This window comes from Moschus berezovskii, chromosome 17, assembly GCF_049115385.1.
Source record: "Moschus berezovskii isolate FMDL1 chromosome 17, NW_MosBer_1.0, whole genome shotgun sequence".
NCBI lineage: Eukaryota > Metazoa > Chordata > Mammalia > Artiodactyla > Moschidae > Moschus > Moschus berezovskii.
The window spans coordinates 4,269,729-4,294,585 of NC_142476.1; the positions used below are offsets into that span (position 1 = coordinate 4,269,729).

Below are 24,857 nucleotides of genomic sequence, written 5' to 3' on the forward strand. Positions count from 1 at the left end.
ATCACAGTTTAGGTTACTTTAGCTTACCTCATTTCCCATTTTCTTATCATGCTTACAGAGATTTTCAAAAGAAACTTGATTCTCCAGGCCAGGGGTTGGCAATCCTGGTCTTTCACCTGTATTACAAAGTGAAATTCTATTGAAATGAAGCCCTGCCCATTTGTTTACGTATTTTCTATGGCCAAATTTTGTACCACTGCTGCAGAGTTGAGTAGTTGAAACACAGATCTACAAGGCTTAAAATATATACTTCTTTATATTAAAAAATTTGCTTATCCTGCTCTAGGGTATAATCTAAAATGAAACTTACACTCTGTCAAAAGCTAGTATTTATTCCCTTTTAAAGTAATTTCCTAATGGAGTGATCGGCCATTTAAAAGCCACATCTGCTGTGTGATTAAAATCTGATGGCTGTATATTTTTATCTTCTTTAAGGGGAAAAAAGGCTCACTCCTTTCAGATTTGATTCAAAAGTATTACCCACTGTCTCTTTAAAAAGCTGCTTCTTGATCCTACAGCCTAGAATTTCAGTATTAAAATTTAATGTCTAGAATGTGTAAATAATTACTATGCATCTAGCTTTTATTCTCTTGAGTGCCCACTTTGTGTTTACATGGAGTGAATAGTTTTTAGCTAGAAGCCACATTTTCCCTCCTGGAAGTTTAGAACCTAATTGGGAAAATGGGGAAATTAAAAGTTAAATTAAATTTTTAATTAAAAGACATAAATTTAAAAAGACTGCTCAAATCACCAAGCTTATTATAGATAGTTGGAGATTTTTTGATGAATTGGGACTTTTTTTTTTTTTTTTTAATTTACAACTAATTTTTTATGTTTAGCTGTGTTGCCCACTGTGCCTGAGTCACCAGAAGAAGAAGTGAAAGCTAGCCAGCTCACAGTTCAGCAGAGCAAATTATCTGTCCAGTCTAATCCCTCTCCTCAGCTGCGAAGTGTTATGAAAGTAGAAAGTTCAGAAAACGTTCCCAGCCCTACACACCCACCAGTGGTGATCAATGCTGCAGACGATGACGAAGACGATGATGGTGAGCTTTAGCTCTTTCTTTAAGACAAGTAAACGATCAGGGTAACTTAGCGAGTTAGCATCAGACTTGAAACTCTACATCTGTTTTTTAATTGGAAATTTGCCTTAAATGTTGACAATATAGATCAGTTTTCTGAGGAAGGTGATGAAACCAAAACACCGACCCTGCAACCAACTCTCGAAGTTCATAATGGATTACGAATGACTTCTGCCCGGAAACCTGGGGTCAATTTAAAACAGGGTAAGAAGGGGCTATTTTGAGGCTAGTTTCTGCTCATAAGTCTTACAGCACTATTAAATATGTCCAGGCTATTTTAAATACCTTTGAAATTTAGTTCATGGTTACGAGCACCTCCCTCTTCCTTGTGTCCTTTACACTCATTCACACACACACACTTACATACACTTTCTCTTATTCATTGAGAAAACATTTGAATGCCAGCTATGTATGTACAGATAAAATGCAAGGGTAAAATGGTGCTAGTCCCTCACGTGGTTGCTACTTATGTTCCTAGGTGAAAGTTTGAATTTTGGAATAAAAACTCTTGAAGAAATTAAATCAAAGAAAATGAAGGAAAAATCAAAGAAGCAAGGTGGTGAGTTTTCAGGAGTTTTAACATGGAGGATTGAATGTTGCTAGAGAAGACAAAAAAGACCCTTGGCACCAACCAAAATGAGAAAATAGATTTTGATTTTTGTGGCTTGTTTAAATTAAAACAGTCTTATTTAAATCATAGTTGCTTTTTTAAACCATTGAAGCTGTGTTTCAGTCTCTTGACTATTCAGAGCTAGGCACGTACAATAAAAAACCTGAAAGAATTTGTTTATTTTGAGAACTGTAACTCTAAAGAATAACATATAAACTTTTTTGGGACACATTGCATGGCTTGCAGGATCTTGGTTTCCTGACCAGGGATTGAACCCATGTGCTCTGCAGTGATAGCTCAGAGTCCTAACCACTGAACTGCCAGGGATTTCCCTAAACTATTATTAAAAGAGGAAAATTTTATTTTGTAGTAAGTGAGTTCTTCCTCAGGAACTGCTAGAATTTTCTTCTAGCGCTTGTCTTAGTTTGGTTCATCTGTATTTCCAACCATAAAAATTAGGTTAGTACAAAAGTAATTGCGATTTTACATTGTTGAACTTTGCTATTTAATATTGGGATACATTCTTAAATGATGTGTGTTATACATCATTTTAATGTTCATTTCTCACTTTGTTTTTTGCTAGTGACTTATTACTTGCTATGTATTTTATATTTATTTTAGACTAGGGAAATGGTGTTAGACAAAAAGCAGATTCAAGTGATTTTCTTAATTCAAGTTCAAAATGAGTCATAAAGCCACAGAGTCAACTCTCAACATCAGCAACACGTTTGGCCCTGGAACTGCTAACAAGCATATAGTGCAGTGGTGGTTCAAGAAAAAGGAGACTTGAAAATGAAGATCATAGTGGACAGCTATCAGAAGTTGACAGTGACCAACTGAGAGCAGGTATTGAAGCTGATCCTCTTAGATGTACGTGACAAGTTGCCAAAGAACTCAATGTTGATCGTTCTGTGGTCATTCGGCATTTGAAGCAAATTAGAAAGGTGAAGAAAGTTGGTAAGTGGGAACCTCATGAGCCGACCAAAAACCAAAAAAATCATTGTTTTGAAGTGTGATCTCCTTATTCTACACAGTGACAGTGAACCATTCCTCGATCATGTGTAACACATATGTATACATTCCTAGATCGCATGTAACAAAAATTGGATTGTACATGACAACTGGCAGCAACCAGTTCAGTGGTTGGACTGAGAAGCAGCCCCAAAGGACTTCCAAAGCCAAACTTGCACCAAAAAATGGTCACAGTCTCTCTTTTGTGGTCTGTTGCCAGTTTGATCCCCTCCAGCTTTCTGAATCCCAGTGAAACCAATGCATCTGAGAAGTATGCTCAGCAAATCAGTGCAGTGCACCGAAAACCCCAATGCCTGCAACTGACTTTGGTCAACAGAAAGGACCCAGTTCTTCTCCACAGCAACGCTTCAAAAGTTGAACAAAATTGGGCTGTGAAGTTTTGCCTCAACTTCCATACTCACTCGACCTCTCACCAACCAATAACCACTTCTAAGCACCTCAACAACTTTTTGCAAGGAAAATGGTTTCACAGCCAGCAGGATGCAGAAAAACGCTTTTCAAGGGTTCATCGAATGCATGGGTTTTTACACCACAGGAATAAACTTATTTCTCATTGCAAAAAATGTATTAATTGTAATGGTTCCTATTTTGATTAATAAAGATGTGTTTGAGCCTAGTTATACTGATTTAAAATTCATGGTCTGAAACTGCAATTACGTTTGTACCAACCTAATAGATATCGTGTGAAATGTGTCTAGAAAGAGTCAGAGGATTGGTTCTAAGTGCCTTGTTAAAGCTTGTTCTGTAGCAACTTTGAGTTACATTTTGCAGATGATTGAGTATAGATGGAAAAAATTGAATTGACACACCTAATAGCTGATGTGCTTCTGAGGTTAACTTTAGTATAATGTTAGCCTTACTAGTAAGTAAATAAAAGTAGATTGGGTGCCTGAGTAACTCAGAACAGTTTTATATTTTGTTTTCACATTGTGCCAAAGGCAGATAAGAAATAAGATTGTCTCCCTTTCCCTACTCCCATTTCACTGTCGGCAAGCAAGAACAGAAAGATTGCTTGGCTTGTAGTCCAGTGGTCTGTATTGGACTTACCTGGTCTCAAAAAAACAAACTTTCTTGAGTTACGATAGCTTCATTTTTCATAAATTATTTACTGTTCTTTGACTTTCTTTATTTAGAAGGTTCTTCAGGAGTTTCTAGTCTTTTACTCCAGTCACAGCCCATGCCAGGTCCTGAAAAAGAGAATGTCCGGACTGTGGTGAGGACAGTAACTCTGTCCAACAAGCAAGGTGAGGTATAGGTAGATCTGAACAGTTGTAAGTTACTACTTTTAAGTGGGAGAGCAGAATCCTTGGGTTTGGTGTATTGGTGGATTTGCAGGGAGATTTTGAGTATGTTGATTGGATAGAAGGATGAGAATTAATTTGACTCTACTGTTTTAAAGGTTGAAATTGTTAATCATGCAGCTATTTATATATTTAAGTTTTACATTGTTTATTTTATCCAACGAATTTATTGACTGCCCATTGTAGGTAAAGAACTATGATAAACCCTTTTATTTAGAGAGAAATGTAAAAGTCTTTTCCTTTAGTAGTCTTAAGTCTAATAAGGAATATGACAGAAGTAATTATAGTATGCAGATACATTTAAATGTTTGTGTCATTCAGACAACAAAAAATTAAGAAAAGAGCTCACTTCTTAATGGAGCAAGGAAGGTTATATAGGAGAGTTAGCAGTGAAGTAAAGTATGATTTTATTTAACACGTGGAAGTGCACAAGCAAAAATATAGCTTGGGTTTTGTAACCAGTTGGTCAGATACAGCTTGCTGTGTTCTTGGTTACAGTTAATAATTGGGACTGTGTCATTGCTTCCTTTGGACTGTTCATTTGGTTATTTGAATTATTACTCAATAGGTTGATTTTTTTTTTCCCCCTTTAAATGTCAGTAGTCTTTATTTCTCAAGACTGAGGTCTGATTTCCAAGAGACTTCTTAATAACAGAGCATACTTTGTATCCGTTAGTAGTTACTGAATACAGGAAAAATTGGATGATAATAGAGAAATTCTGTTTTTGCCATTTTAGGGGATGAACCTCTGGTAAGATTGAGTCTAACCGAGAGACTGGGGAAACGAAAATTTTCAGTAGGTGAGATAAGTTTTATGCATATTCTTTGTTTTCTGCTTGCTTGTGCATTGCTTGCTATCTCCTCTAAGATTCTCTTTATGCAGATGCCCAGTCAGTGGAGATATTGACTCCTTGTATTTCTGGCTGGAAGCATACATAAAATCTTCTCATGTTTTTAACATGTGCAAAGTCATACAACTTTAGAATTCAGTTCTTGAATTTCTTCACTTCAGTTCAGTTCAGTCGCTCAGTCATGTGTCCGACTCTCCACGACCCCATGAATCTCTTTTATACTTAGGGGAAATAGTTTACCATGTAACTAAATTATTGTGTAGTGACCCTAGTGTGTCAGTTTCAAGAGAGTTATTTTGAAAATCTTAACTGACATCAGCTTCTTCATACTCTTTTAAAATGTGCTTATGCATATGAAATCTTACCTGTTTTGTGTTTTGTTTATACCATTCTTGCTGCCTGAGAAATTTTAGGTAAAATATTATGGAAATAATCTCTTAATATCAGCATATGTGTTAACTTTGTGATTTTTTGGTTGTATATTTAAAGTATAAAAGGAGACAGAAAAGTATACTCTGTATAGGGTCTTTAAAGTTTTTACAGAACCTTGCTAAGGTTTATCTTCAGTTAAGTGATCCAAAGAATAGTTTTTTAAAACTTCTGACATTTAAATAGCCTGTATTGACCAGTGTAATGTAATAAACCAGGAGTTAGGAATCTTGGTTTCGGTCCTGGCTCTGTCACTGACTGGTAACTTGGGGGTAAGATACAGCATCTTTCATAATCTTAGCTTTCTTATCTGAAATTGAAGAAAGTGGGGTTTGGGCCTTTGGAGTCTTGATGTCACAGGAAGTGTTTAAATTTTATGGTTCTTTTGCTATATTCCTAATCATCCCAGTTGGATTTAATCACAGAATCTACCTAGATTTCAGCAGTTGGCCAGTTAAAGAGTTTTTTGTGCATGAAGATTTCTTTTCCTGTATTTCTAAATCTTGAATTTCAGCTTGAATCAGGGTTTGTAATCCTCCATTTTTAGTTTTAGTTATTTGGTAAATGTTAATTTGTGCTTTCTAATTTTTTGTCTTCCTTCTCTTTTTTCTGGTACATTTTTATTCCTTTTCTAACATTGAGTTATAAGGAAGCTAGAAGGTGAACACATCATATACATGCAGAAAACTTGCAGAATTATTCTATGTTGTATTTCTTGACCTTGCTGAAAGTTGACTTGAAGTCTTAAGCTGAGTTCCCTCTGTTTGTAGGTGGTGACAGTGATCCTCCATTAAAGCGTAGCCTTGCACAAAGGCTAGGGAAGAAAATTGAAGCTCCAGAGGCTAACATTGACAAAACACCAAAGAAAGGTAAGGTACCTATGTTCTAATACACTTTGTGTGTGTAATCCTGATGCTTGTCTGTTGTAATGTTAACAGGTATAGTTTGTCGTTCTTTTTGCTCAAGTAGGTTAGATTATCTTCTCATGTCTGTTTTTTCGTTCAGCAAACATTTGAAGGTTTACCCTGCTGGATCCTAGGTCACTGTTGGGTAAAAAAACACCATCACAGTCTTCAGGAGCTTGTAGTATCACGGTAGATAGGAATACCTAGGTATACTATGATAAATTCTGTGACAGCGGAAGCTCACAGTGTTATGGGAGCACATAGGAAGGACAACTGATCTCACCATCTGTCAGGGAAGGTTCCCAGAGGAAGTGATGTTGACGCTCAGACCTGAACGTGATTTATCCAGGTGAAGAAGGATTAGAGGCTGAGAGTGTAATACATACAAGGCACAGAGTTCAAGGGACTCACTTGTGGCAGAATCAGAACTGGAAAGAAGAGCATGGTAATGGGAGAGGATAAAGGGACTGACTGGTCATACAGTCTTTTAAGCCTAATATGGCTTAAAGTATTAGAGGGTTTGTGCTTATCCTAAGATAGTAGCAAACAATGGGAAAGTTATTAACAAGGATCAGGGTGCCCAGATTGGCATTTTGGAACCATCACCCTGTCTAAAATATGGAGAAGAGGGTTAAGAGTGCTCCCTAGGAAGGAGTTAGCAGGCTTTCAAAGTAATACAGGCAAAAGGAGGTAGTGGTGTAGATTTAGTGTTCTAGAAGTTGGTATGAAGAAGTGCGGACTAATTTGAGAGAGATTTGGGAGTTAGAATGATTTTATAGTTGAAGTTTTATGTATAGAAAGAAGTGGTTGGATTTTTATTTTTTCGCATTATATAACATTCAGTTGAAACAGTGGTATTAAGTACTAAATAAATAAATAAGGTGTTTTTTCCTTCTTGTATTTAGTTTTAACTTCTCCTGAAGATAAGAAACTTCTTTCCACGTCTACCCTAGCACAAGAAGCTTTGATAAATAGACCATCTCGTTTGGTCTATATTCTTTCTTACAGTCTCAGACCTGTAAACAGAAGTTGCTTTTTTTCTTTGCAATCATATTTCCTTTCCCGTTGCCTATTAATTACGTTGAAGACTCATAGCTAAAGAGCATATTTCAAAAGGCAGGGTACTTTTTGATGCCAATAAGATTTCAGAATGTCGTACAATAGCAAAACTACTCCCCGAAATTAAGTAGTTTTTGCTTTTCAGTTGTAAGGAGATGACTTTTTTTTCCTGAGCTTTCCAACGTGCTCTAGAGAATCCGTGATTTCCTATAAATCTTATCTGTACTGTGAACAAGACAAGTTTTTAAGACCTAAAGAGATTTTTCAAAAGCATTTTCCTTAGAAAACAAGTGTAATTAAGGCTGATTTGTAACCTTTGAAAAAGATTTTTGATCTGTGAGAAGTCTAACTTCTTTTTTTAATCTTTTTCTTTTTTTAAACAGTCCAAGTTCCCAAGTCTCTGAAGGAGCGATTAGGCATGTCAGCCAGTCCAAACAGTGAGGAAGCAGCAGGTAGGTGAACCCTCATGCCAGCTCCTGATAAGTTTTCCTTACTTTAAGAATCTTTTTCTCCAGTTTACCTTTTGAGTTAGGTTGAAGGTTATGGGTTTTTGTGTGTGTGTATGGATTTGTTTGTTTTTTAAGTAATATTTTTCTCACTGGTATGAATTCTCATTTTGTGGTTAAAGATGGCAATATGATTTTTTTATGATAGCAGTAATAACTGGAAAGTAGAAATAATCTATTCAACAAAAAGGAATTAAGATAGTTGTGTGTTAAAATAGTTGCTGTCATGAAAAGTCACATTCTGTGTCAGGGAATGTTTAACAGGAGGGTTCCTACGTGCTGTTTCTCATAAATCCTCTGTTCCTTATTAGTTTCTGTTGTTAGAAACCAGTGGAGTGGCAAGCCGCTCCCAGGACTGAGGTCATGATATGAGACAGGCTTGAGTCTCCTTCAGTAAACATTCTCCTTACTACAAAACTGCTTAGTCTCAATCCTCTTTCTTGAGATGTGGATTGTCTCCTGACCTTGTGACCATTATTAACCCCTTGTTCCCTTGGTAACGGTTGCTGTACGTTTGGTTTTCTGATCTTCATCATTGTCGAAAGAAATTTCTTGTACAACAGCCTGTATGTGCTCACAGAAAGATCATTATAGCACCTTTGCTCCATCAGGGCTTGGGTCCCCGTGTCTGTCTTTCTCTCTCTCTCTCCCTCCCTCCCTCTGGCTCTCTCTTTCACTTTCGTATCATTGACTCCGGACCACCAGGTTCCGGTCCATTAAAGGACCCCAACAATTCTGGACAATAACGATGTGGGAAACTTAGCCCCTTGTTTTGAATGAAGAAAGGTTATGAAAGAACACATAATGCTTTGACTTAGAGCAACATAAACTTTTTTGGTGAGAGGTGGGTAATAAAGTTTATTTTCTTATTATAGAAACGTGTTCCTCAGAAAATGTCCTTATGTATGAGATGATTTCCAGTTTTACAAAAAACTAAATGCCTAGAAAGAAAAATACACCAAAGTGTTAACATTGGTTTTTATCTGGGTGTTGATAAAAAATTAGTAATTTTAATTTTTAGTTTAAGTAATTTTAATTTTCTTCATTTAATTTCCTCCTGTGCTCTGATTTTTGTTGTTGTTCAGTTGCTAAGTCATGTCCAACTCTTTGTGATCCCACGAACTGCAGCACACCAGGATTCCCAGTCCTTCACTATCTCCTGGAGTTTGCTCAAATTCCTGTCCATTGAGTCAGTGATGCTATCTAACTGTCTGAACCTCTGCTGCAGTCTCCTTTTGCCTTCAGTTTTTCTCAGCATCAGGATCTTTTCTGTTGAGTCGACTCTTCGCATCAGTTGGCCCAAGTATTGGAGCTTCAGCATCAGTCCTTCCAGTGAATATTCAGAGTTGCTTTCCTTTAGGTTTAATTGATTTAATCTCCTTGCAGTCCAAGGGACTGTCAAAAGAGTGTTCTCCAGCACCACAGTTCTAAAACACCAATTCCTTGACTCTCAGCCTTCTTTATGGTCATTTTTCACATCCATACATGAGTATTGGAAAAACCATAGCTTGGACTATACGGATCTTTGTCAGCCAAGTGATGTCTCTGCTTTGCAATACATTGTCTAGGTTTGTAATAGGTTTCCTTCCAATGAGCAAGTGTCTTCTTTAATTTCATGGCTGCAGTCACCGTCCACAGTGATTTTGGAGCCCAAGAAAATAAAATCTGTCACTATTTCCAGTTTTTCCTCTTATATTTGCAGTGAAGTCATGGGACCAGATGCCGTGACCTTAGTTTTTTGAATGTTGAGTTTTAAGCCAACTTTCTCACTCTCCTCTTTCACCCTCATCTTTAGTTCCTTGTCACTGTCTGCTATTGGAGTGGTATCATCTGCATATCTGAGGCTGTTGATATTTCTCCCAGCAGTCTTGATTCTAGCTTGTGATTCTTCCTCCGTAAGAGTTCTCTAGTTCTTCCTGTTATGCTGGGGCTTTGGTATGATAGATTCAAACATGGATCTTTTTGCTCATTATGCTTAGTGTTCAGTGGGAGTTTTAAATCTTTAAGGACTTAACTTTTTAATTGTAGAAAATATCCCTCTAACTTCTCTTGAGTATGTCCTCCACCCTTTCATGTTTCCTCTTTATGAAATTCTCACTAGTTGTGGGAACTTTCAGGCGTATACGCCACGTGCTTAACCCTGCCTTCATGCTTTCCGTTCCTTTGCTTTTTGCCTCTCATTCTGTTACTTTTTTCTTGGCTGTTTTCTGGATTAAGAACTGACCTACTTTTTCTGTGAAGGGTTGGATGGTAAATATTTCAGGCTTGAGGTCCACAGTCTTTTGCTGCAAATACTCTTCCACTACTGTGAAGCAGCCGTTTGCAGTATATAAATAAATGAGTATGGCTGTGTTCCAGTAAAGCTTTATTTATGAGATATAGATCATGACCAGATTTGTTTGCTGACCCTATTCTAGATGGCTGATTTTCTACTGGCCTTGCAGTGTTTTGGTTTTTGGGTTTTTCTTTTTGTTGTTAGATTTATTTTGTCACTTGGATTTTTATTTTTCAAGAACTTTCCTTACTTAGTTCTCTGATTTGTCCTTTTCCATAGCTTGATACCTCGCCGTTCTGAGGGTTTTTTTTTTTTTTTTTTTCAATTTGTTGAAGTATACTCGATTTACGATGTTACATTAATTTCTGCTGTACAGCAAAGTGGTTTAGTTACACATATATACATATCCTTTTTCATGTTCTTTTCCATTGTGGTTTATCACAGCATATTGAATATAGTTTCCTGTGCTACATGGTAGGAAGCACTTCGTTATTTATCCATTCTATGTGTAATAGTTTGCATCCCCTAATCCCAGACTCCCAGTCCATTCCTCTTCTTCCCATGCCTGCACCCCCCCGCCCCCGCCCCCGCAGAGCCACAGGTCTGCTTTCTGTGTCTGTGAGTCTGCTTCTGTTACGTGGGTAAGTTCATTTGTGTCATGTTTTAGACTGTCTTTGTGGTGTACGCCATTTGGTTTGGCAGGTCCCGTCCCTAGGTGCGTCCGTGTTGCTGTAAGTGGCGTTACGCCATTCTTTTCACGACTGAGCAGTAGTCACTGTAGCTGTGTACCACATCTTCATCCCCTCATCTCTCAGTGCACATTTAAGTTGCTTCTGTATCTTGGCTGTTGTCAGTAGTGCTGCAATGAGTATTGAGGTGCCTTAGCATTTCTGAATTCAGCTTTCTTCATATATATGCCCAGGAGTGAGATTGCAGGATCATGTGACAACTCTGTTTTTAGTGTTTTGAGGAAGCTCCATACTGTTTTCCATAGTGGCTAAAGCAGTTTACATTCCCATCAACAGTGTAGGAGGGTTCCCTTTTCTCCACACCCTCTCCAGCATTTGTTATTTGTCAACTTTTTTTTTTTTGTCAACTTTTTGATGATGGCCATTCTGACAAGTGTGAGGTGTAGTGCCTTACTATAGTTTCAATTTGCATTTCTCTAATAATTATTGATGTTGAACATCTTTTCATGTTGGTCGGCCATCTGTATATCTTCTTTGCAGAAATGTCTATTTAGGTCTTCTGCCCATTTTTCTATGGGGTTGTACGAGCTGTTTGTATATTTTGGAAATTAAGCCCTTGCTGATTGCATCATTTGCACATATTTTTCTCTCAGGCTGTAGGTTGTCTTTTTGTTTGTGGTTTACTTTGCTATACAAATGCTTGTAAGTTTGATCAGGTCCCATTTGGTTGTTTTGTTTTTGTTTGCTTTTATTTCTTTTGTTTTCAGAGACCAACCTAGGAAAACTGGTACAATTTTATGTCAGAGAATGTTTTGCCAGTGTTCTTTTCTAAGAGTTTTAATATAAGAGTCTTAAATTAATAAGTCTTTAAGCCATTTTGAGTTTTTCTTCTCTTTTTTTTAGTTTTTCTTTGTATGTGGTATGTGCGTGTGTTCTGACTTCATTGATTTGCGAGCAGCTGTCCAACATTCCCAGCACCACTTGCTGAAGAGACTGTGTTTTCTCTGTTGTATATTCTTGCCTCCTTTGTCAAAGATTAGTTGACTGTAGGTATGTGGATTTATCTCTGAGATATCCTGTTTTATTGATTGGGGTTTCTAATTTGACTCTTTTCTTTTAATGGGTGTACGTGTTATTTTCTCTTCTTCATTGCTTATCTTCATTTTGGTTCATTTTTAATGTTGCTTTTTCATAGTTTAGGTCTAGGTTTCTTCTGTGATTCTAAAGGTCTTTTTCCCAAGTAGTCCTTTTTCCTGGCTGGGAGACCTATCAGTCTAAGTGAGAGAGGGAACACCAAGGGGTGTCTTATGTTTGTTATAGGCTAGAATGCTGAGGGCTCATATAATTGCTACAGTAAAAAAAGCCTTTATTTACTTTCACAGTGCAACTAACTTTTTTCTAGCTTTGCTTTTTCCTTTTCTCCCTCATCTCTCCTTTTTTTGCTTGGCATTTCAGAAAGCCTGAAATTTCCATGTTTTACTTCTCTTCTGCCCAACATCATTATAATGTGCTTCCTTTCCCTACAGTCTTCTCTTTTTAGGGAGCAGTTCTTAGGAGAAGGTCTTCACTGACCCACTGTTCTATAAATCATCCTTTACTTCTGTCACTGTTTTCATACTAGTTTGGCAGATTGTTTTGTCTCTTTAAGAAAGAACAGATCTCACTCCTATATTTTTATCTGTTTTTCTTCTGTTTCTATAATTTCAGACATCTTTCTGTCTCAGATTTCTCAAGATATATGTTCTGCCACTCGCATCCTTGTTTTCCATTGCTCTTGTGGGTTTATTCTTTTAATGTCTTCTCTGTTGTTTTGATGAAATTTTGTAGTGTAGGGAAATGGGGTCTCTGTGTCACCATTCATGTACTTTCTTAAATTGATAATTTTGAGATCAGACTACCATTTTGAAATGAAAGAATTTTTATTTTAAAAACCTTTAGAAATATCAGTGAGTGAGTGCTTCCCCTGTAATAGGTTCTATACTAAAACAAATAGAGTCACTGTTTTCATGAAGTGGAAATATAAGCAGTTAATGTACTCTGTGATCAGTACTGTGATCAGAGAAACAAACTAGACTGGAGGATAACAGCTTCTAAGCTAAGCTCACTTTAACTAGGGAGCAGAAGTGTGACCAGCAGGGACTGTTCCATCTAGAAGGGACAGCATTTTCAAAGATTCAAAATATGAGACAGAATGTGGTATGTTTAAGGTTGTAAAAGATATTTTTTGTTTTTGGTGTTTCATTAAAAGGTGTTATTTAGTGACTAAATACGTGTGTTTATAAAATCCAGATTCTTATTTTCTCACATTACTTCATTCTTTCTTTCTTTAGTTTTAGTTCAGTCGCTCAGTCGTGTCCGACTCTTTGCGACTCCATGAATCACAGCACGCCAGGCCTCCCTGTCCATCACCAACTCCCAGAGTTCACTCAAACTCATGTCCATCGAGTTGGTGATGCCATCCAGCCATCTCATTCTCTGTCGTTCCCCTTCTCCTCCTGACCCCAGTCCCTCCCAGCATCAGAGTCTTTTCCAGTGATTCAACTCGTCGCATGAGGTGGCCAAAGTATTGGAGCTTCAGCTTTAGCATCAGTCCTTCCAATGAACACCCAGGATTGATCTCCTTTAGAATGGACTGGTTGGATCTCCTTTAGAATGGACTGGTTGGATCTCCTTGCAGTCCAAGGGACTCTCACGAGTCTTCTCCAGCACCACAGTTCAAAAGCATCAATTCTTCGGTGATCAGTTTTCTTCACAGTCCAACTCTCACATCCATACATGACCAATGGAAAACCCATAGCCTTGACTAGAAGGACCTTTGTTAGCAAAGTAATGTCTCTGCTTTTTAATATGCTATCTAGGTTGGTCATAAGTTTCCTTCCAAGGAGTAAGTGTCTTTTAATTTCATGGCTGCAATCAACATCTGCAGTGATTTTGGAGCCCAAAAAATAAAGTCTGACACTGTTTCCCCGTCTATTTCCCATGAAGTGATGGTACCAGATGCCATGGTCTTAGTTTTCTGAATGTTGAGCTTCAAGCCAACACTCCTCTCTTTCACTCTCCTCTTTCACGTTCATCAAGAGGCTTTTGAGTTCCTCTTCACTTTCTGCCATAAGGGTGGTGTCATCTGCATATCTGAGGTTATTGATATTTCTCCCAACAATCTTGATTCCAGCCTGTGCTTCTTCCAGCCCAGCGTTCTTCATGATGTACTCTGCATATAAGTTAAATAAGCAGGGTGACAATATACAGCCTTGACGTACTCCTTTTCCTATTTGGAACCAGTCTGTTGTTCCATGTCCAGTTCTAACTGTTGCTTCCTGACCTGCATACAGGCTTCTCAAGAGTCAGGTCAGGTGGTCTGATATTCCCATCTCTTTCAGAATGTTCCACAGTTTGTTGTGATCCACACAGTCAAAGGCTTTGGCATAGTCAATGAAGCAGAAATAGATGTTTTTCTGGAACTCTCTTGCTTTCTCCATGATCCAGCGGATGTTGGCAATTTGATGTCTGATTCCTCTGCCTTTTCTAAAACGAGCTTGAACATCTGGAAGTTCACGGTTCATGTATTGCTGAATCTTGGCTTGGAGAATTTTGAGCATGACTTTACAAGCGTGTGAGATGAGTGCAATTGTGTGGTAGTTTGAGCATTCTTTGGCATTGCCTTTCTTTGGGATTGGAATGAAGAATGACCTTTTCCAGTCCTGTGGCCACTGCTGAGTTTTCCAAATTTGCTGGCATATTGAGTGCAGCACTTTCACAGCATCATCTTTCAAGATTTGAAATAGCTCAACTGGAATTCCATCACCTCCACTAGCTTTGTTCGTAGTGATGCTTTCTGAGGCCCGCTTGAGTTCACATTCCAAGATGTCTGGCTCTAGGTCAGTGATCACGCCATCGTGACTATCTTGGTCGTGAAAATCTTTTTTGTACAGTTCTTCTGTGTATTCTTGCCACCTCTTCTTAATATCTTCTGCTTCTGTTAGTTCCATACCATTTCTGTCCTTTATTGAGCCCATCTTTAAATATCACTTAATATCACTTACCCTGAAAAGCTTCCCTTAGCCAATCTCTGGATGTTCTTGCTGTGTGCTCTGCATAGCATTACATAGCTGCCTTCAGCCACACAGGTTTGAACTGCGTGGGTCCTCTTATATGCAGATTTTTTTTTCCAGTAAATACTTACTACAGTACTACCCGATCTATGATGGTCAGTTGAATCCACAGATGCAGAACCATGGATGCAGAGCCCAATTGTAAAGTTTTATATGGGGGTTTTCAACTGCACAGGATTCGGTGCCCAGATAATCCCACCCCAATCCCTGCTTTGTTCAAGGGTCAACTGTACTTCTTTTATCAGAGCTGTTATTATTAGCACACTTTGTTGTTGCTTAATTATTGGTTTGTTAGACTGCAGACTACATGTGTGGGCAGTTTGTGTTTTGCTTACCATTATATTTCTAGTGTAGTATCTGGCAGATGTTTGTGTCTGTCCATGAATGGAAGAACTAATTTATTCTTTTTAATAAGATTTATAATGACAGCCTTTCCCAACTAGTAAAAGGCTTTCAGGATCCTCAAGAATAAACTTCTAAATAGAAATCCAGATCAATCATTTTTGCCTCCTACATGTTTTCCTTGAGGACCACTATCTATAATTGAGGTTGAAACTAATGTGCTTTTGTTCATTTTAATTTCTTGCCTAAATTATATGACTCTTACTGGACTCTGAAGAGTCCAAGAGTCCAAGAATAGAGAGATCGTAAGTTGTTAAGAGATGAACTCCAAATACCAGTGATTTGTTTTTCCCCATGAAAACAGAGAAAGTTCCTAAAGTTGGTGAGATCCATGTGAAGACATTAGAAGAAATTCTTCTTGAAAGAGCCAATCAGAAACGTGGAGAATTGCAAACTAAACTCAAGACTGAAGGACCTTCAAAAGTTGATGATTCTGCATCAGGAGCAAGAACCTCCTCCACCGTCCGAATCAAAACGTTCTCCGAGGTCTTGGCTGAAAAGAAGCACCGTCAGCAGGAGGCAGAGAGACAAAAGGGCAAAAAGGACGCGGGCTGTGCCAAGCCAGAGACTGACCGCGACGCTAAAAAAGCAGTGATTTTGCCACCCACTGTAGCCAGCAGGGGACAGGCAGAGGAGCCTGCAGGCAGAGCAAAGTCTATGCAGGAGGTACACATCAAGACGCTGGAAGAGATTAAACTGGAGAAGGCTCTGCGGATACAGCAGAGCTCTGAGAGCAGCACCAGCGCCCAGCCTCAGCCTGAGGCCATGCCAGCGGCAAAACGGCTTCTCCGGATCACTAAGAAAACAGGTAACGAAAGAACTTGATCTGTAGTACCGTTTCCCCAGATAATATTTCAAATGGCAGTATTCCACACAGTATTCATAGGATTTCTGTGAGAACTTTTTCTTTACTCAAATAACTTTGAAAACCACTGGATTAAAAGAAATTATACTTGTCTAGTGGTTAGGGCTCTGTACTTCCATTGTAAGGAGACACGGATTCCATCCCTGCTTGGGGAAGTAAGATCCTGCAAGCCACATAGCACCCCGCTCCCCTCCCCCGACACACACACAAAGTGAAACTGTCTCTTTATAGCAGTGTTATATAGAGCTTTGACATTTTAATGTGCATTTTGAATCTGTATGAGAACTAAACAGATTTTGACTACAGTTTTATTTGGCCTATCTTTATATCTTTATTCTTTAAAAATTTTTTTATTGATTGATTTTTAGCTGTACTGGGTCTTCATTGCTGCATGTGGGCTCTCTTAGCTGTGGTGAGCAGGGGCTACGCTAGTTGTGGTGTGCATGCCGCTGCCTGCGGTGGCTTCTCTTGTTGCAGAGCACAGGCTCTAGGGCGCTCAGACTTCAGTAGTTGTGGCATTCAGGCTCCATAGTTATCATAAGAGCTTAGTTGTTCCGAGGCATGTGGGATCTTCCCCAGATCAGAGATTGAACCCCTGTCTCCTGCACTGGCAGGCGAATTCTTAACCGCCTCATTAAGAGGACACCAGAGACCCTCGTTACTTTTTTGAAGAAAAGTTTTATTTAACTTCATCTGTTATTAAGTTGCAGCTTGAATGAAATTAGTAATGGTGTGTTTAATGTGAATCTAGGTATAAAAGAAGAGAAGAAACTTCAAGAAGAAAGTGATGTTGCTTCTCAGAGCAGTGTTTCTAGAACAGAAGCTAAAAAGGTGGGTTTCTTTAGATTGATTTTATAGGTTTGTCCATGGCAGGCAAAGGTTAGATGAATGGTAAGTGATCTTTTAAGTTTCTGTTTAATACTTCACTGATATATCAGGTAAACTGTCGTTCACTGTGTTTGTAATTTTCCTTCAGCGTTTTCTATACTTTTATGTGTGTCAGTATTTAATGCCCTTTTAAGTTGTTTTGGAAAAGTGTTAGTTGCTCATTCATGTCCCACTCTGCAACCCCATGGACTGTAGCCTGCTAGGCTTCTCCATCCATGGGATTTTTCAGGCAAGAATACTGGAAACTGTTTTTAATTGGCCATTAATATTTTTTAAAGTTTTTCCCCTGCCTTTCAGAGTAATGCTACTCATTTGTAAAACTTGGGATTTTTTTTATAAGAAGGAGTAATCCGTTAATTCTGCAGTCCAGATGTTACCACAGTTAGTTTTTTTATACATTTCTTTCAAGCTTTTTCCTTTATTAAAAAAATGTTTATCTGCTTGACTGCCTCTGGTGTTAGTTGTGGCATGCAAGATCTTCACTTCGGCATGCAGGCTTTTCATTGCTGTGAGTGGGCTTCTCTTCAACTGTGGTGCGTTGGCACCGGGGCTCAGGACTTTCAGCAGCTGTGGTGTGTGGACACCAGGGTTCAGGGGTTTCAGCAGCTGTGGTGCGTGGGCACCGGGGCTCAGGACTTGCAGCAGCTGTGGTGCGTGGGCACCGGGGCTCAGGACTTGCAGCAGCTGTGGTGCGTGGGCACCGAGGCTCAGGACTTTTAGCAGCTGTGGTGCGTGGGCACCAGGGCTCAGGGGTTTCAGCAGCTGTGGTGTGTGGGCACCGGGGCTCAGGACTTTCAGCAGCTGTGGTGTGTGGACACCGGGGTTCAGGGGTTTCAGCAGCTGTGGTGCGTGGGCACCGGGGCTCAGGACTTGCAGCAGCTGTGGTGCGTGGGCACCGGGGCTCAGGACTTTCAGCAGCTGTGGTGCGTGGGCACCGAGGCTCAGGACTTTTAGCAGCTGTGGTGCGTGGGCACCGGGGCTCAAGGGTTTCAGCAGCTGTGGTGTGTGGGCACCGGGGCTCAGGACTTTCAGCAGCTGTGGTGTGTGGGCACCGGGGCTTGGGTTTCAGCAGCTGTGGTGCGTGGGCACCGGGCCTCGGGTTTCAGCAGCTGTGGTGCGTGGGCACCAGAGCTCAGGGGTTTCAGCAGCTGTGGTGCGTGGGCACCGGAGCTCAGGGGTTTCAACAGCTGTTGGGCATGGGCAGTGGGGCTCAGGACTTTCAGCAGCTGTGGTGCGTGGGCACCAGGGCTCAGGTTTCAGCAGCTGTGGTGCGTGGGCACTGGGGCTCGGGTTTCAGCAGCTGTGGTACGTGGGCACCGGGGCTGGGGTTTCAGCAGCTGTGGTGCGTGGGCACCGGGGCTTGGGTTTCAGCAGCTGTGGTGCATTACCACCAGAGCTCAGGGATTTCAGCAGCTGTGGTGTGTGGGTACTGGGGCTCAGGACTTTCAGCAGCTGTGGTGCTCAGACTTAGTGCCTGCCCCTCCCACCCTGCACATGGACTCCTTCCCCAACTGGAGATTGAACCCACATCCCCTGCATTGGAAGGCAGATTCTTCTTAACCATTCGACTTCCAGGGAAGTCCGTCAAGCCTTTTCTTTATATGTTTATGTATGTGAATGTGTTTAATGTTTAACTCACATTTAGAACAATATTGAGATCTCTACTATGTATCATTTTGCAACCTACTTTACCATATTAATAATTCTTTAAGATGATAACTTTTACTGGTCATTTAGTGTCCTGTTACACAAATATAGTCTGTTTCTGAACTAGATTTTGTTTTACACAATTAAGATAGTGAACATCTTTGTACAGAATCTTTGTGCAAGTGTCTGATTAGGAAAAATTTTGTATTAGACTTACGGTCAGGATTGTCTACCTATAGAATTTGGGTTTTTATTGTTCCACACATCTTCAATCTTTTAATTTGAGTTTTCTATTTAATAGAGGGCTTCCCTGGTGGCTCAGACAGTAAAGAATCCACCTACAGTGTGGGAGACCTGAGTGCAGTCCCTGGGTCAGGAAGACCCCCTGGAGACAGAAATGACTACCCACTCCAGTCTTCTTGCCTGGAGAGTCCCATGGACAGTACAGTCCATGGGGTCGCAAAGAGTAGGACGTGACTGAGCAACTAGCACTTTCACTTTCACCTCTGTTTAATATAAAATAAAGAGCAAAAGCTCTTGTATTCTGGATCATATCTAGAAACTGCTTGACTTAGATGTTAGCCTGTTAACTTATAAATAATAATTATCATACAGGTTGTTAGAGGTGTTGGATTTTAATCTGTCATTTAAATTTATCCATAGGCTTCAGATGAGACCACAACAGTTGGCATCACTAAAATTCAAGACAAGAGATGTAAGACAATGAGAGAAAAGTATGTGCCGAAACTGCCAGAGAAGGGAACCTCACAGAAGGAAAAATCAATTTTGACACCCCTTCGGGGAGATTTACTCTCTTACAGTACCGAGTTAGCCGAGAAACCAGTGCTCACCACCATGCTAGGCATCACACGGCACCTGACTAAGCGGCTTCCTTCAAAGTCATCCCAGAAGGCAAAGGTAGAAACCTCAGGGATTGGGGACTCAATATTGAATGTGAAATGTGCAACACAGCCCTTGGAAAAACGAAGTAAAGGTGAGTATTTTTACTAGTGCATCTTTCTTTAGAGTTAAAATTATCGAGTTTCAGTGACTACCTGGCAATAATTGGGTTGAATTTCATTTGCCTTTGTTAACTGGTCACACAGGTGGATGGTGATATTTCTGATAATTCTGTTTTTAAAAGACAAAAAGACTTGATGAGTTCCTTTCTCACAATTTAAAATTGATCTTTATAAAGCTTTATCTAAAGCTTTCCATGGTGCATTTTTTTCCTCTGGTTTTGAAGGAGAGAAACACTGGGGAAATGAAGAGCAATAGAAAATTCAAAAGCCACTGAAATGAATTGTTTCATGAAATAAATATGTATGTGTGTGTGTATGTTTATGGCTGTGTGTAGTACATATTGCTGATGGGTCATCTTTAATCTGGTTTTCGTGTTTGGTTTGTTTTTAAATTATTTGTGATATTACTGTTGCTGAGAAGGAATTTTTATATTCCAAATTTTATTCTCCATGTAAAAAAGGATTATTTTAGCTTTTAATCAGATATTTTCTGTCTTGTAGCTAAACCTAAAGTGAATGTGAAGCCATCTGTGGTTAAAGTTGTCTCATCACCCAAATTGGCCCCAAAACGTAAGGCGGTGGAGGTCCACCCTTCTGTCATTGCAGCTGTGAAGCCACTCAACTCCAGCAGTGTCCTGCAGGAAAGCCCAGCCAAAAAAGCAGCTGTGGTAAGAAGATCAACTCAGGGGCGCTTTAGTCTGTGTGATAGGAAAGCAAGGAAGATTCTTATTTAGCTCTCTATATTATGTGTAATATCTTCTGTCACTTCCTAAGTATTATAGTTGTTCAGGTAGTTACTATATATTTACAGCTTAAGCAGGGTTTTTGGGGTTTTTTAAAAGCCTAAACCCTAATTACAATATTGTGTTTATTTGTGCATTCTGTCTTTGGATGATTGATTCTTGGGTTGATTCTTGGATTCCTAGTCTTAAAGAATGGTAGCCGTGATTCTAGTGAAGAAAAGTGAAAGTCACTCTGTCGTGTCCGACACTTTGCAACCCCATGATTCTAAGAAGGCAGCAAAAAAAATGAGTCTGCTCAAATTTAAGAGTCTGACTTTCCCACTGAGTTACCATACTCTCACTTTTGTAGGCTATTGTCCCACTTCTCTCTGAGGACAAGTCAGTCACTGCGCCTGAGATGGAAAAACCTAGAGACAGGTAATACCTCGTAATTCTTTTTAACCAAATTTTAGACCACTATTACCATTTTTAGTTTTCTAAAGAATAACTCTGCTAGCTAATGTGAAATATTTACAGTTCAGCTACATTTAAGGAAGTCTGTTAAGCTTCAAATTAACTGCAAGAGAACCTGATACTCAGGGTTGCTGTTCTCTTTTGATGCTATTGTTTGTATTTTGCCTGTATTAAAAAAAAGTTTTTAAGCACCTATCTGAATTCTCCTTTAAAGGATGAAACTGGATTATCCCAAATCAATAAAACAGTTCTTCATGTGTTTTCTCAAAAAACAACTCTTCCCTAAAATCTTTGTGTACCTGGGACCAGGTGATCCAACCTGCCAACCATTGACAAAGGGCAGTTATCTAACAACCTTTTGGGTTTTTTTCTTACAGTTTTGTACTGCCTCCAGCCCAGTCCTCTTCAGAGCCTCCCCCCCCGGAAGTATCTGGCCCTTCCTCATCCCAGATGGCCACAAAAACTCGCCGACTCAGCTCTGCCTCAACAGGAAAGCCCCCACTTTCTATGGAGGATGATTTTGAGAAACTAATATGGGAGATTTCAGGAGGCAAATTAGAAGCTGAGATTGACCTGGATCCTGGGAAGGATGAAGATGACCTTCTGCTTGAGCTATCAGAAATGATTGATAGCTGAAGGTGGTAGTAGAACCTTTAAAGCAAAAGAAACAAACAAACTCACCAAAAAACTGGACTTAGTTTCATCTATTATAACATTTATCCAAAATGATGGTTTCTTTAGTCTAGAATTTGCCCCAAATCAGAAGTGTACCTCTGAATTATCCACATGTGTCCTGGATTCCTTGGGGTCAGGTTTTTAAATCCCTTGGTAATCATTTTGTCCATTTGATGCCATTGTTCAGCATCTTTGAGAAAAAAGTTCTGTCTTACCCCTCTCTCTGCAAAAAGACTGAGCAGGAGACCTAAGTGAAAGGGTGCAAGAGAACTTAGTGACTCCTTGAGGTGTTTGTCAGTTTTTACCTTTTTTCCCTTTATTGTATACTTTCTTTGATGTATTGTCTTAATGTACCTATTGTTAACCTGAGTTTGAAAAGGGTGAAGACAGCTGCTACCATTAAGGACCAAATTTCATGCCACCACTAAAAAAAAATCCACTCAGTCTGTGTTAAATTGTATGTCTTTTTAAAGGTATTTGGAGAATTCAACTAAGCTTTTAGAAACAGCTGAGCAGCTCAGGAAACCTGTAATCTGGACATAACTTTTTGGACCTGATTTTCATGCTGTTGCTCTGTAAGCCTCTGAAGGGCAATAGCTAATTTATTATTACTGTAATTTTTTAAGGCTTTAAAGTGCCTCAGGGGTCCTCTGAAACTAATTTGCTATTTCTGGGATTCCCTGGATTCTTAAAAAGAGATGGTGACATAACGATTACAGGAATTTATGTTTTAGCAAAAAAATTGTCCCTTCTCTTCTTCAGTACTTGCTTCCCTACTAGTGTTGTATTATCACAGGGGTAAAAATTGGTTCATGTCTTTCATTTCTCATTCTCCTTGCAAACTCCTCTTGCCCAGTATTTATTTGGTGCCCTTTACCCACCTGAAGGGGAAGAACGAGCTCACTCAAGCTGCCATTATTTATCCATGGACTACAGCAGTACCCGGAATTGTACTGTAGCAGGAGTTACCGAGATGCTCTGGGGGTGTATTGTATGCCTTCCGGTTTTCTTCATTTCTGAATTGAATTTTCTTTTCTTGATGTTGATCTCCTTCATATCACCTCAAGGTTTAGACTTGTGAAGGAACAAGTACGATGGGGATGATAGTCTTAAAGGAGACATATTGTACGTAATCAAAAGGAAGAGGAAAGGACCTGCCCATTTTGATACTTTGCTCTAGGTGGCCAGTTTTGTTTCTCAAAAGGAAATCTGACCCACCTGTCATGTTGGCTCCTAAGGAACTGCTGTTGTAAGCGGCTCATCAAGAGTTGAACCTCATGTAGCCTTGTTGGGAATATGAAAAGGAAGAAAGCCACAGGACTGCCCAATTCAGTCTTGGGAAGATCTGGATGATTCTACACAAGCAAAAATGACTTGAAGTATATGTATAGATACTTATCTACCAGTCCATCTTCAGCTGACTGAATGTTGTCTAATAGCCCTTCTCCAAAGCAGGGGTGAAATGTTCTGGTTTCACCACAGATTTTCTACTCATTTCATTCTGGGAATCGGCTTGTAGATTCCAGGTCCCTTTTGTATATAACCTTTATTCTTTTGCTTTTTAAAAAAACCATTTTGTTTCATATTTAAAGCCTTGTGTTAGTCAGTGATTCATGTTCACCATTATTTGAACAGTTTGCCATTACAGCAAGATAAATACTTATTTGTGTTTTAAATAAAACTGGTGTAGGAACGTCTTGATGTTGTGAGTTAAGTAGTCATACATCAACTTCAGGCTGAGATCTGCCTCAGTAGAGGCTCAACTAGAATGTTGTTGAACCTTTGTGTATGTGATCCAATTTCACAGATTCTATTTGTCTTTAGAAACCTTTTACAAGGACATGCTGCCTAACTTCCCCACATGTGAGAATTTTTTTCTGGCAGTGATGCTTACCCATTGTTATTCTAACTCAAGTAATGTCATTAATTCTTTTAAAGAAGAGAGGGTTTAGAAGCAATCTTAAATGGCTTCAACAATTTAGAATTTTCAAGTATATATGAAATTTTTAGTTCAAGGAAGTCCAATTTTTTGTTATGGAAATAAGCATAAGTTTGTTAACCACCAAAGAATATAGGCCTTCCCAGATGGTGCAGTGGTAAAGAATCTGCCTGCCAATCAGTTCCTGGGTTGGGAAGATACCCTGGAGTAGGAAACCTGCTTCAGTGTTTTTGCCTGGAAAATTGAATGGACAGGGGAGCCTGCTGGGCCAGCGTCCACGGGGTTGCAGAGACATGACTGAGAACACACACAATATAAATTTTTCTACATAGTCTAAAAGTCGTCCCCAACAAGTTGAATCAACTTTTCACAGAAAGCAAAAGATTGCATATTCAGTTTTGAGTGATGATGGTTTTCAATTTTAACAGGAAAAAGGTCCAAATGTACAATTTGGCCATCGCCAGAGATTTCAAAATAATTTGCAGCTTGTGTGTTTGCCTCAGCAAGTGATCCCTCAAGGTTCTGGCCTTAACCTCAGGTTCCAGTGGTCCTCTCTCAGACGGCCAGAGCGTAGTTTATGTCCCTCATGGCCAGTCTTTGGTCAGTGTTCAAACACAGTTTCAGAAATAAAGCTTGTTCTCTATACTGGTCAAAGTTTTATGATACTTCTCTAAAATTATGGCTTCATTTTGCCAGACTATTTCTGCAGTTCTTTAAAATATTTGCTTTGTCAGGAACCAAGAGGAACTGTGTGGTCTTCAGTTGCTGTGTAACACCACTGTAAACTAGCTAACATGCACTGAGTACTTATCACGGGTCTGTTAGTTCACATGTCTGTCTGACACTAATCCTACACTGCATTGGAAGGTTACTGCTTTTTATGCCCACTGTAGTGTCAAAGTCAGTGTTTTCAGATATAACAATAAGAAAGTATATTTTTATGTGCAGTTGGGTTTGATTTGTTGAACCTTTCAAGAACTTGCTTAAATCAGATCTTTGAAAGCTGCTGAATAAATATATGGAAGTATCCACAGGTTATACATCTGACTGTATTAATAATTCTCTAAACTCATTGAATTTTCGAAATAAAGCTACAGGCATCAATGCAATAATATTTAACCATTATTCTTAACATTTTACAATAAAAGGGTCAGAGTATAAGAATGGCCTCAAATAACAGCAATTAAGAATTTATGTTTTTACCCCAATCGGCAAATAAAAACCCAAGGTGGCTCCATTCTTTTCAGGTTAAAAAAACATGTATTTTTAAAAATAAGAATCACTAAGTGGGCCTATTAGTAAAGTTTGGTTGGATATGACTGGGAAGGTGTTGCTGCATTGGAGTCAGTGGGAATGAGCAAAAGGCAGTGGGCTT

The 24,857-nt window shown here is 39.3% G+C and overlaps 1 protein-coding gene across 5 annotated transcripts in view; it reads left to right on the forward strand.

Annotated features, from left to right (window-relative positions):
* Nucleotides 1-23,236, forward strand: part of ZC3H11A (zinc finger CCCH-type containing 11A) — a 46,340-nt gene extending 23,104 nt beyond the window's left edge. For all 5 annotated transcript variants that reach the window (XM_055420095.2, XM_055420093.2, XM_055420096.2 and 2 more), the window contains 13 exons: nucleotides 840-1,043; nucleotides 1,167-1,283; nucleotides 1,558-1,638; nucleotides 3,855-3,965; nucleotides 4,760-4,822; nucleotides 6,073-6,171; nucleotides 7,650-7,718; nucleotides 15,555-16,058; nucleotides 16,867-16,946; nucleotides 19,314-19,644; nucleotides 20,174-20,340; nucleotides 20,765-20,832; nucleotides 21,246-23,236. In XM_055420095.2, the coding sequence (XP_055276070.2) occupies nucleotides 840-1,043; nucleotides 1,167-1,283; nucleotides 1,558-1,638; nucleotides 3,855-3,965; nucleotides 4,760-4,822; nucleotides 6,073-6,171; nucleotides 7,650-7,718; nucleotides 15,555-16,058; nucleotides 16,867-16,946; nucleotides 19,314-19,644; nucleotides 20,174-20,340; nucleotides 20,765-20,832; nucleotides 21,246-21,504 (2,153 nt within the window). In that variant the 3' untranslated portion in view covers nucleotides 21,505-23,236. The remainder of the gene's footprint in view (nucleotides 1-839; nucleotides 1,044-1,166; nucleotides 1,284-1,557; nucleotides 1,639-3,854; nucleotides 3,966-4,759; nucleotides 4,823-6,072; nucleotides 6,172-7,649; nucleotides 7,719-15,554; nucleotides 16,059-16,866; nucleotides 16,947-19,313; nucleotides 19,645-20,173; nucleotides 20,341-20,764; nucleotides 20,833-21,245) is intronic.
* The last annotated feature ends 1,621 nt before the right edge of the window (nucleotides 23,237-24,857 follow it).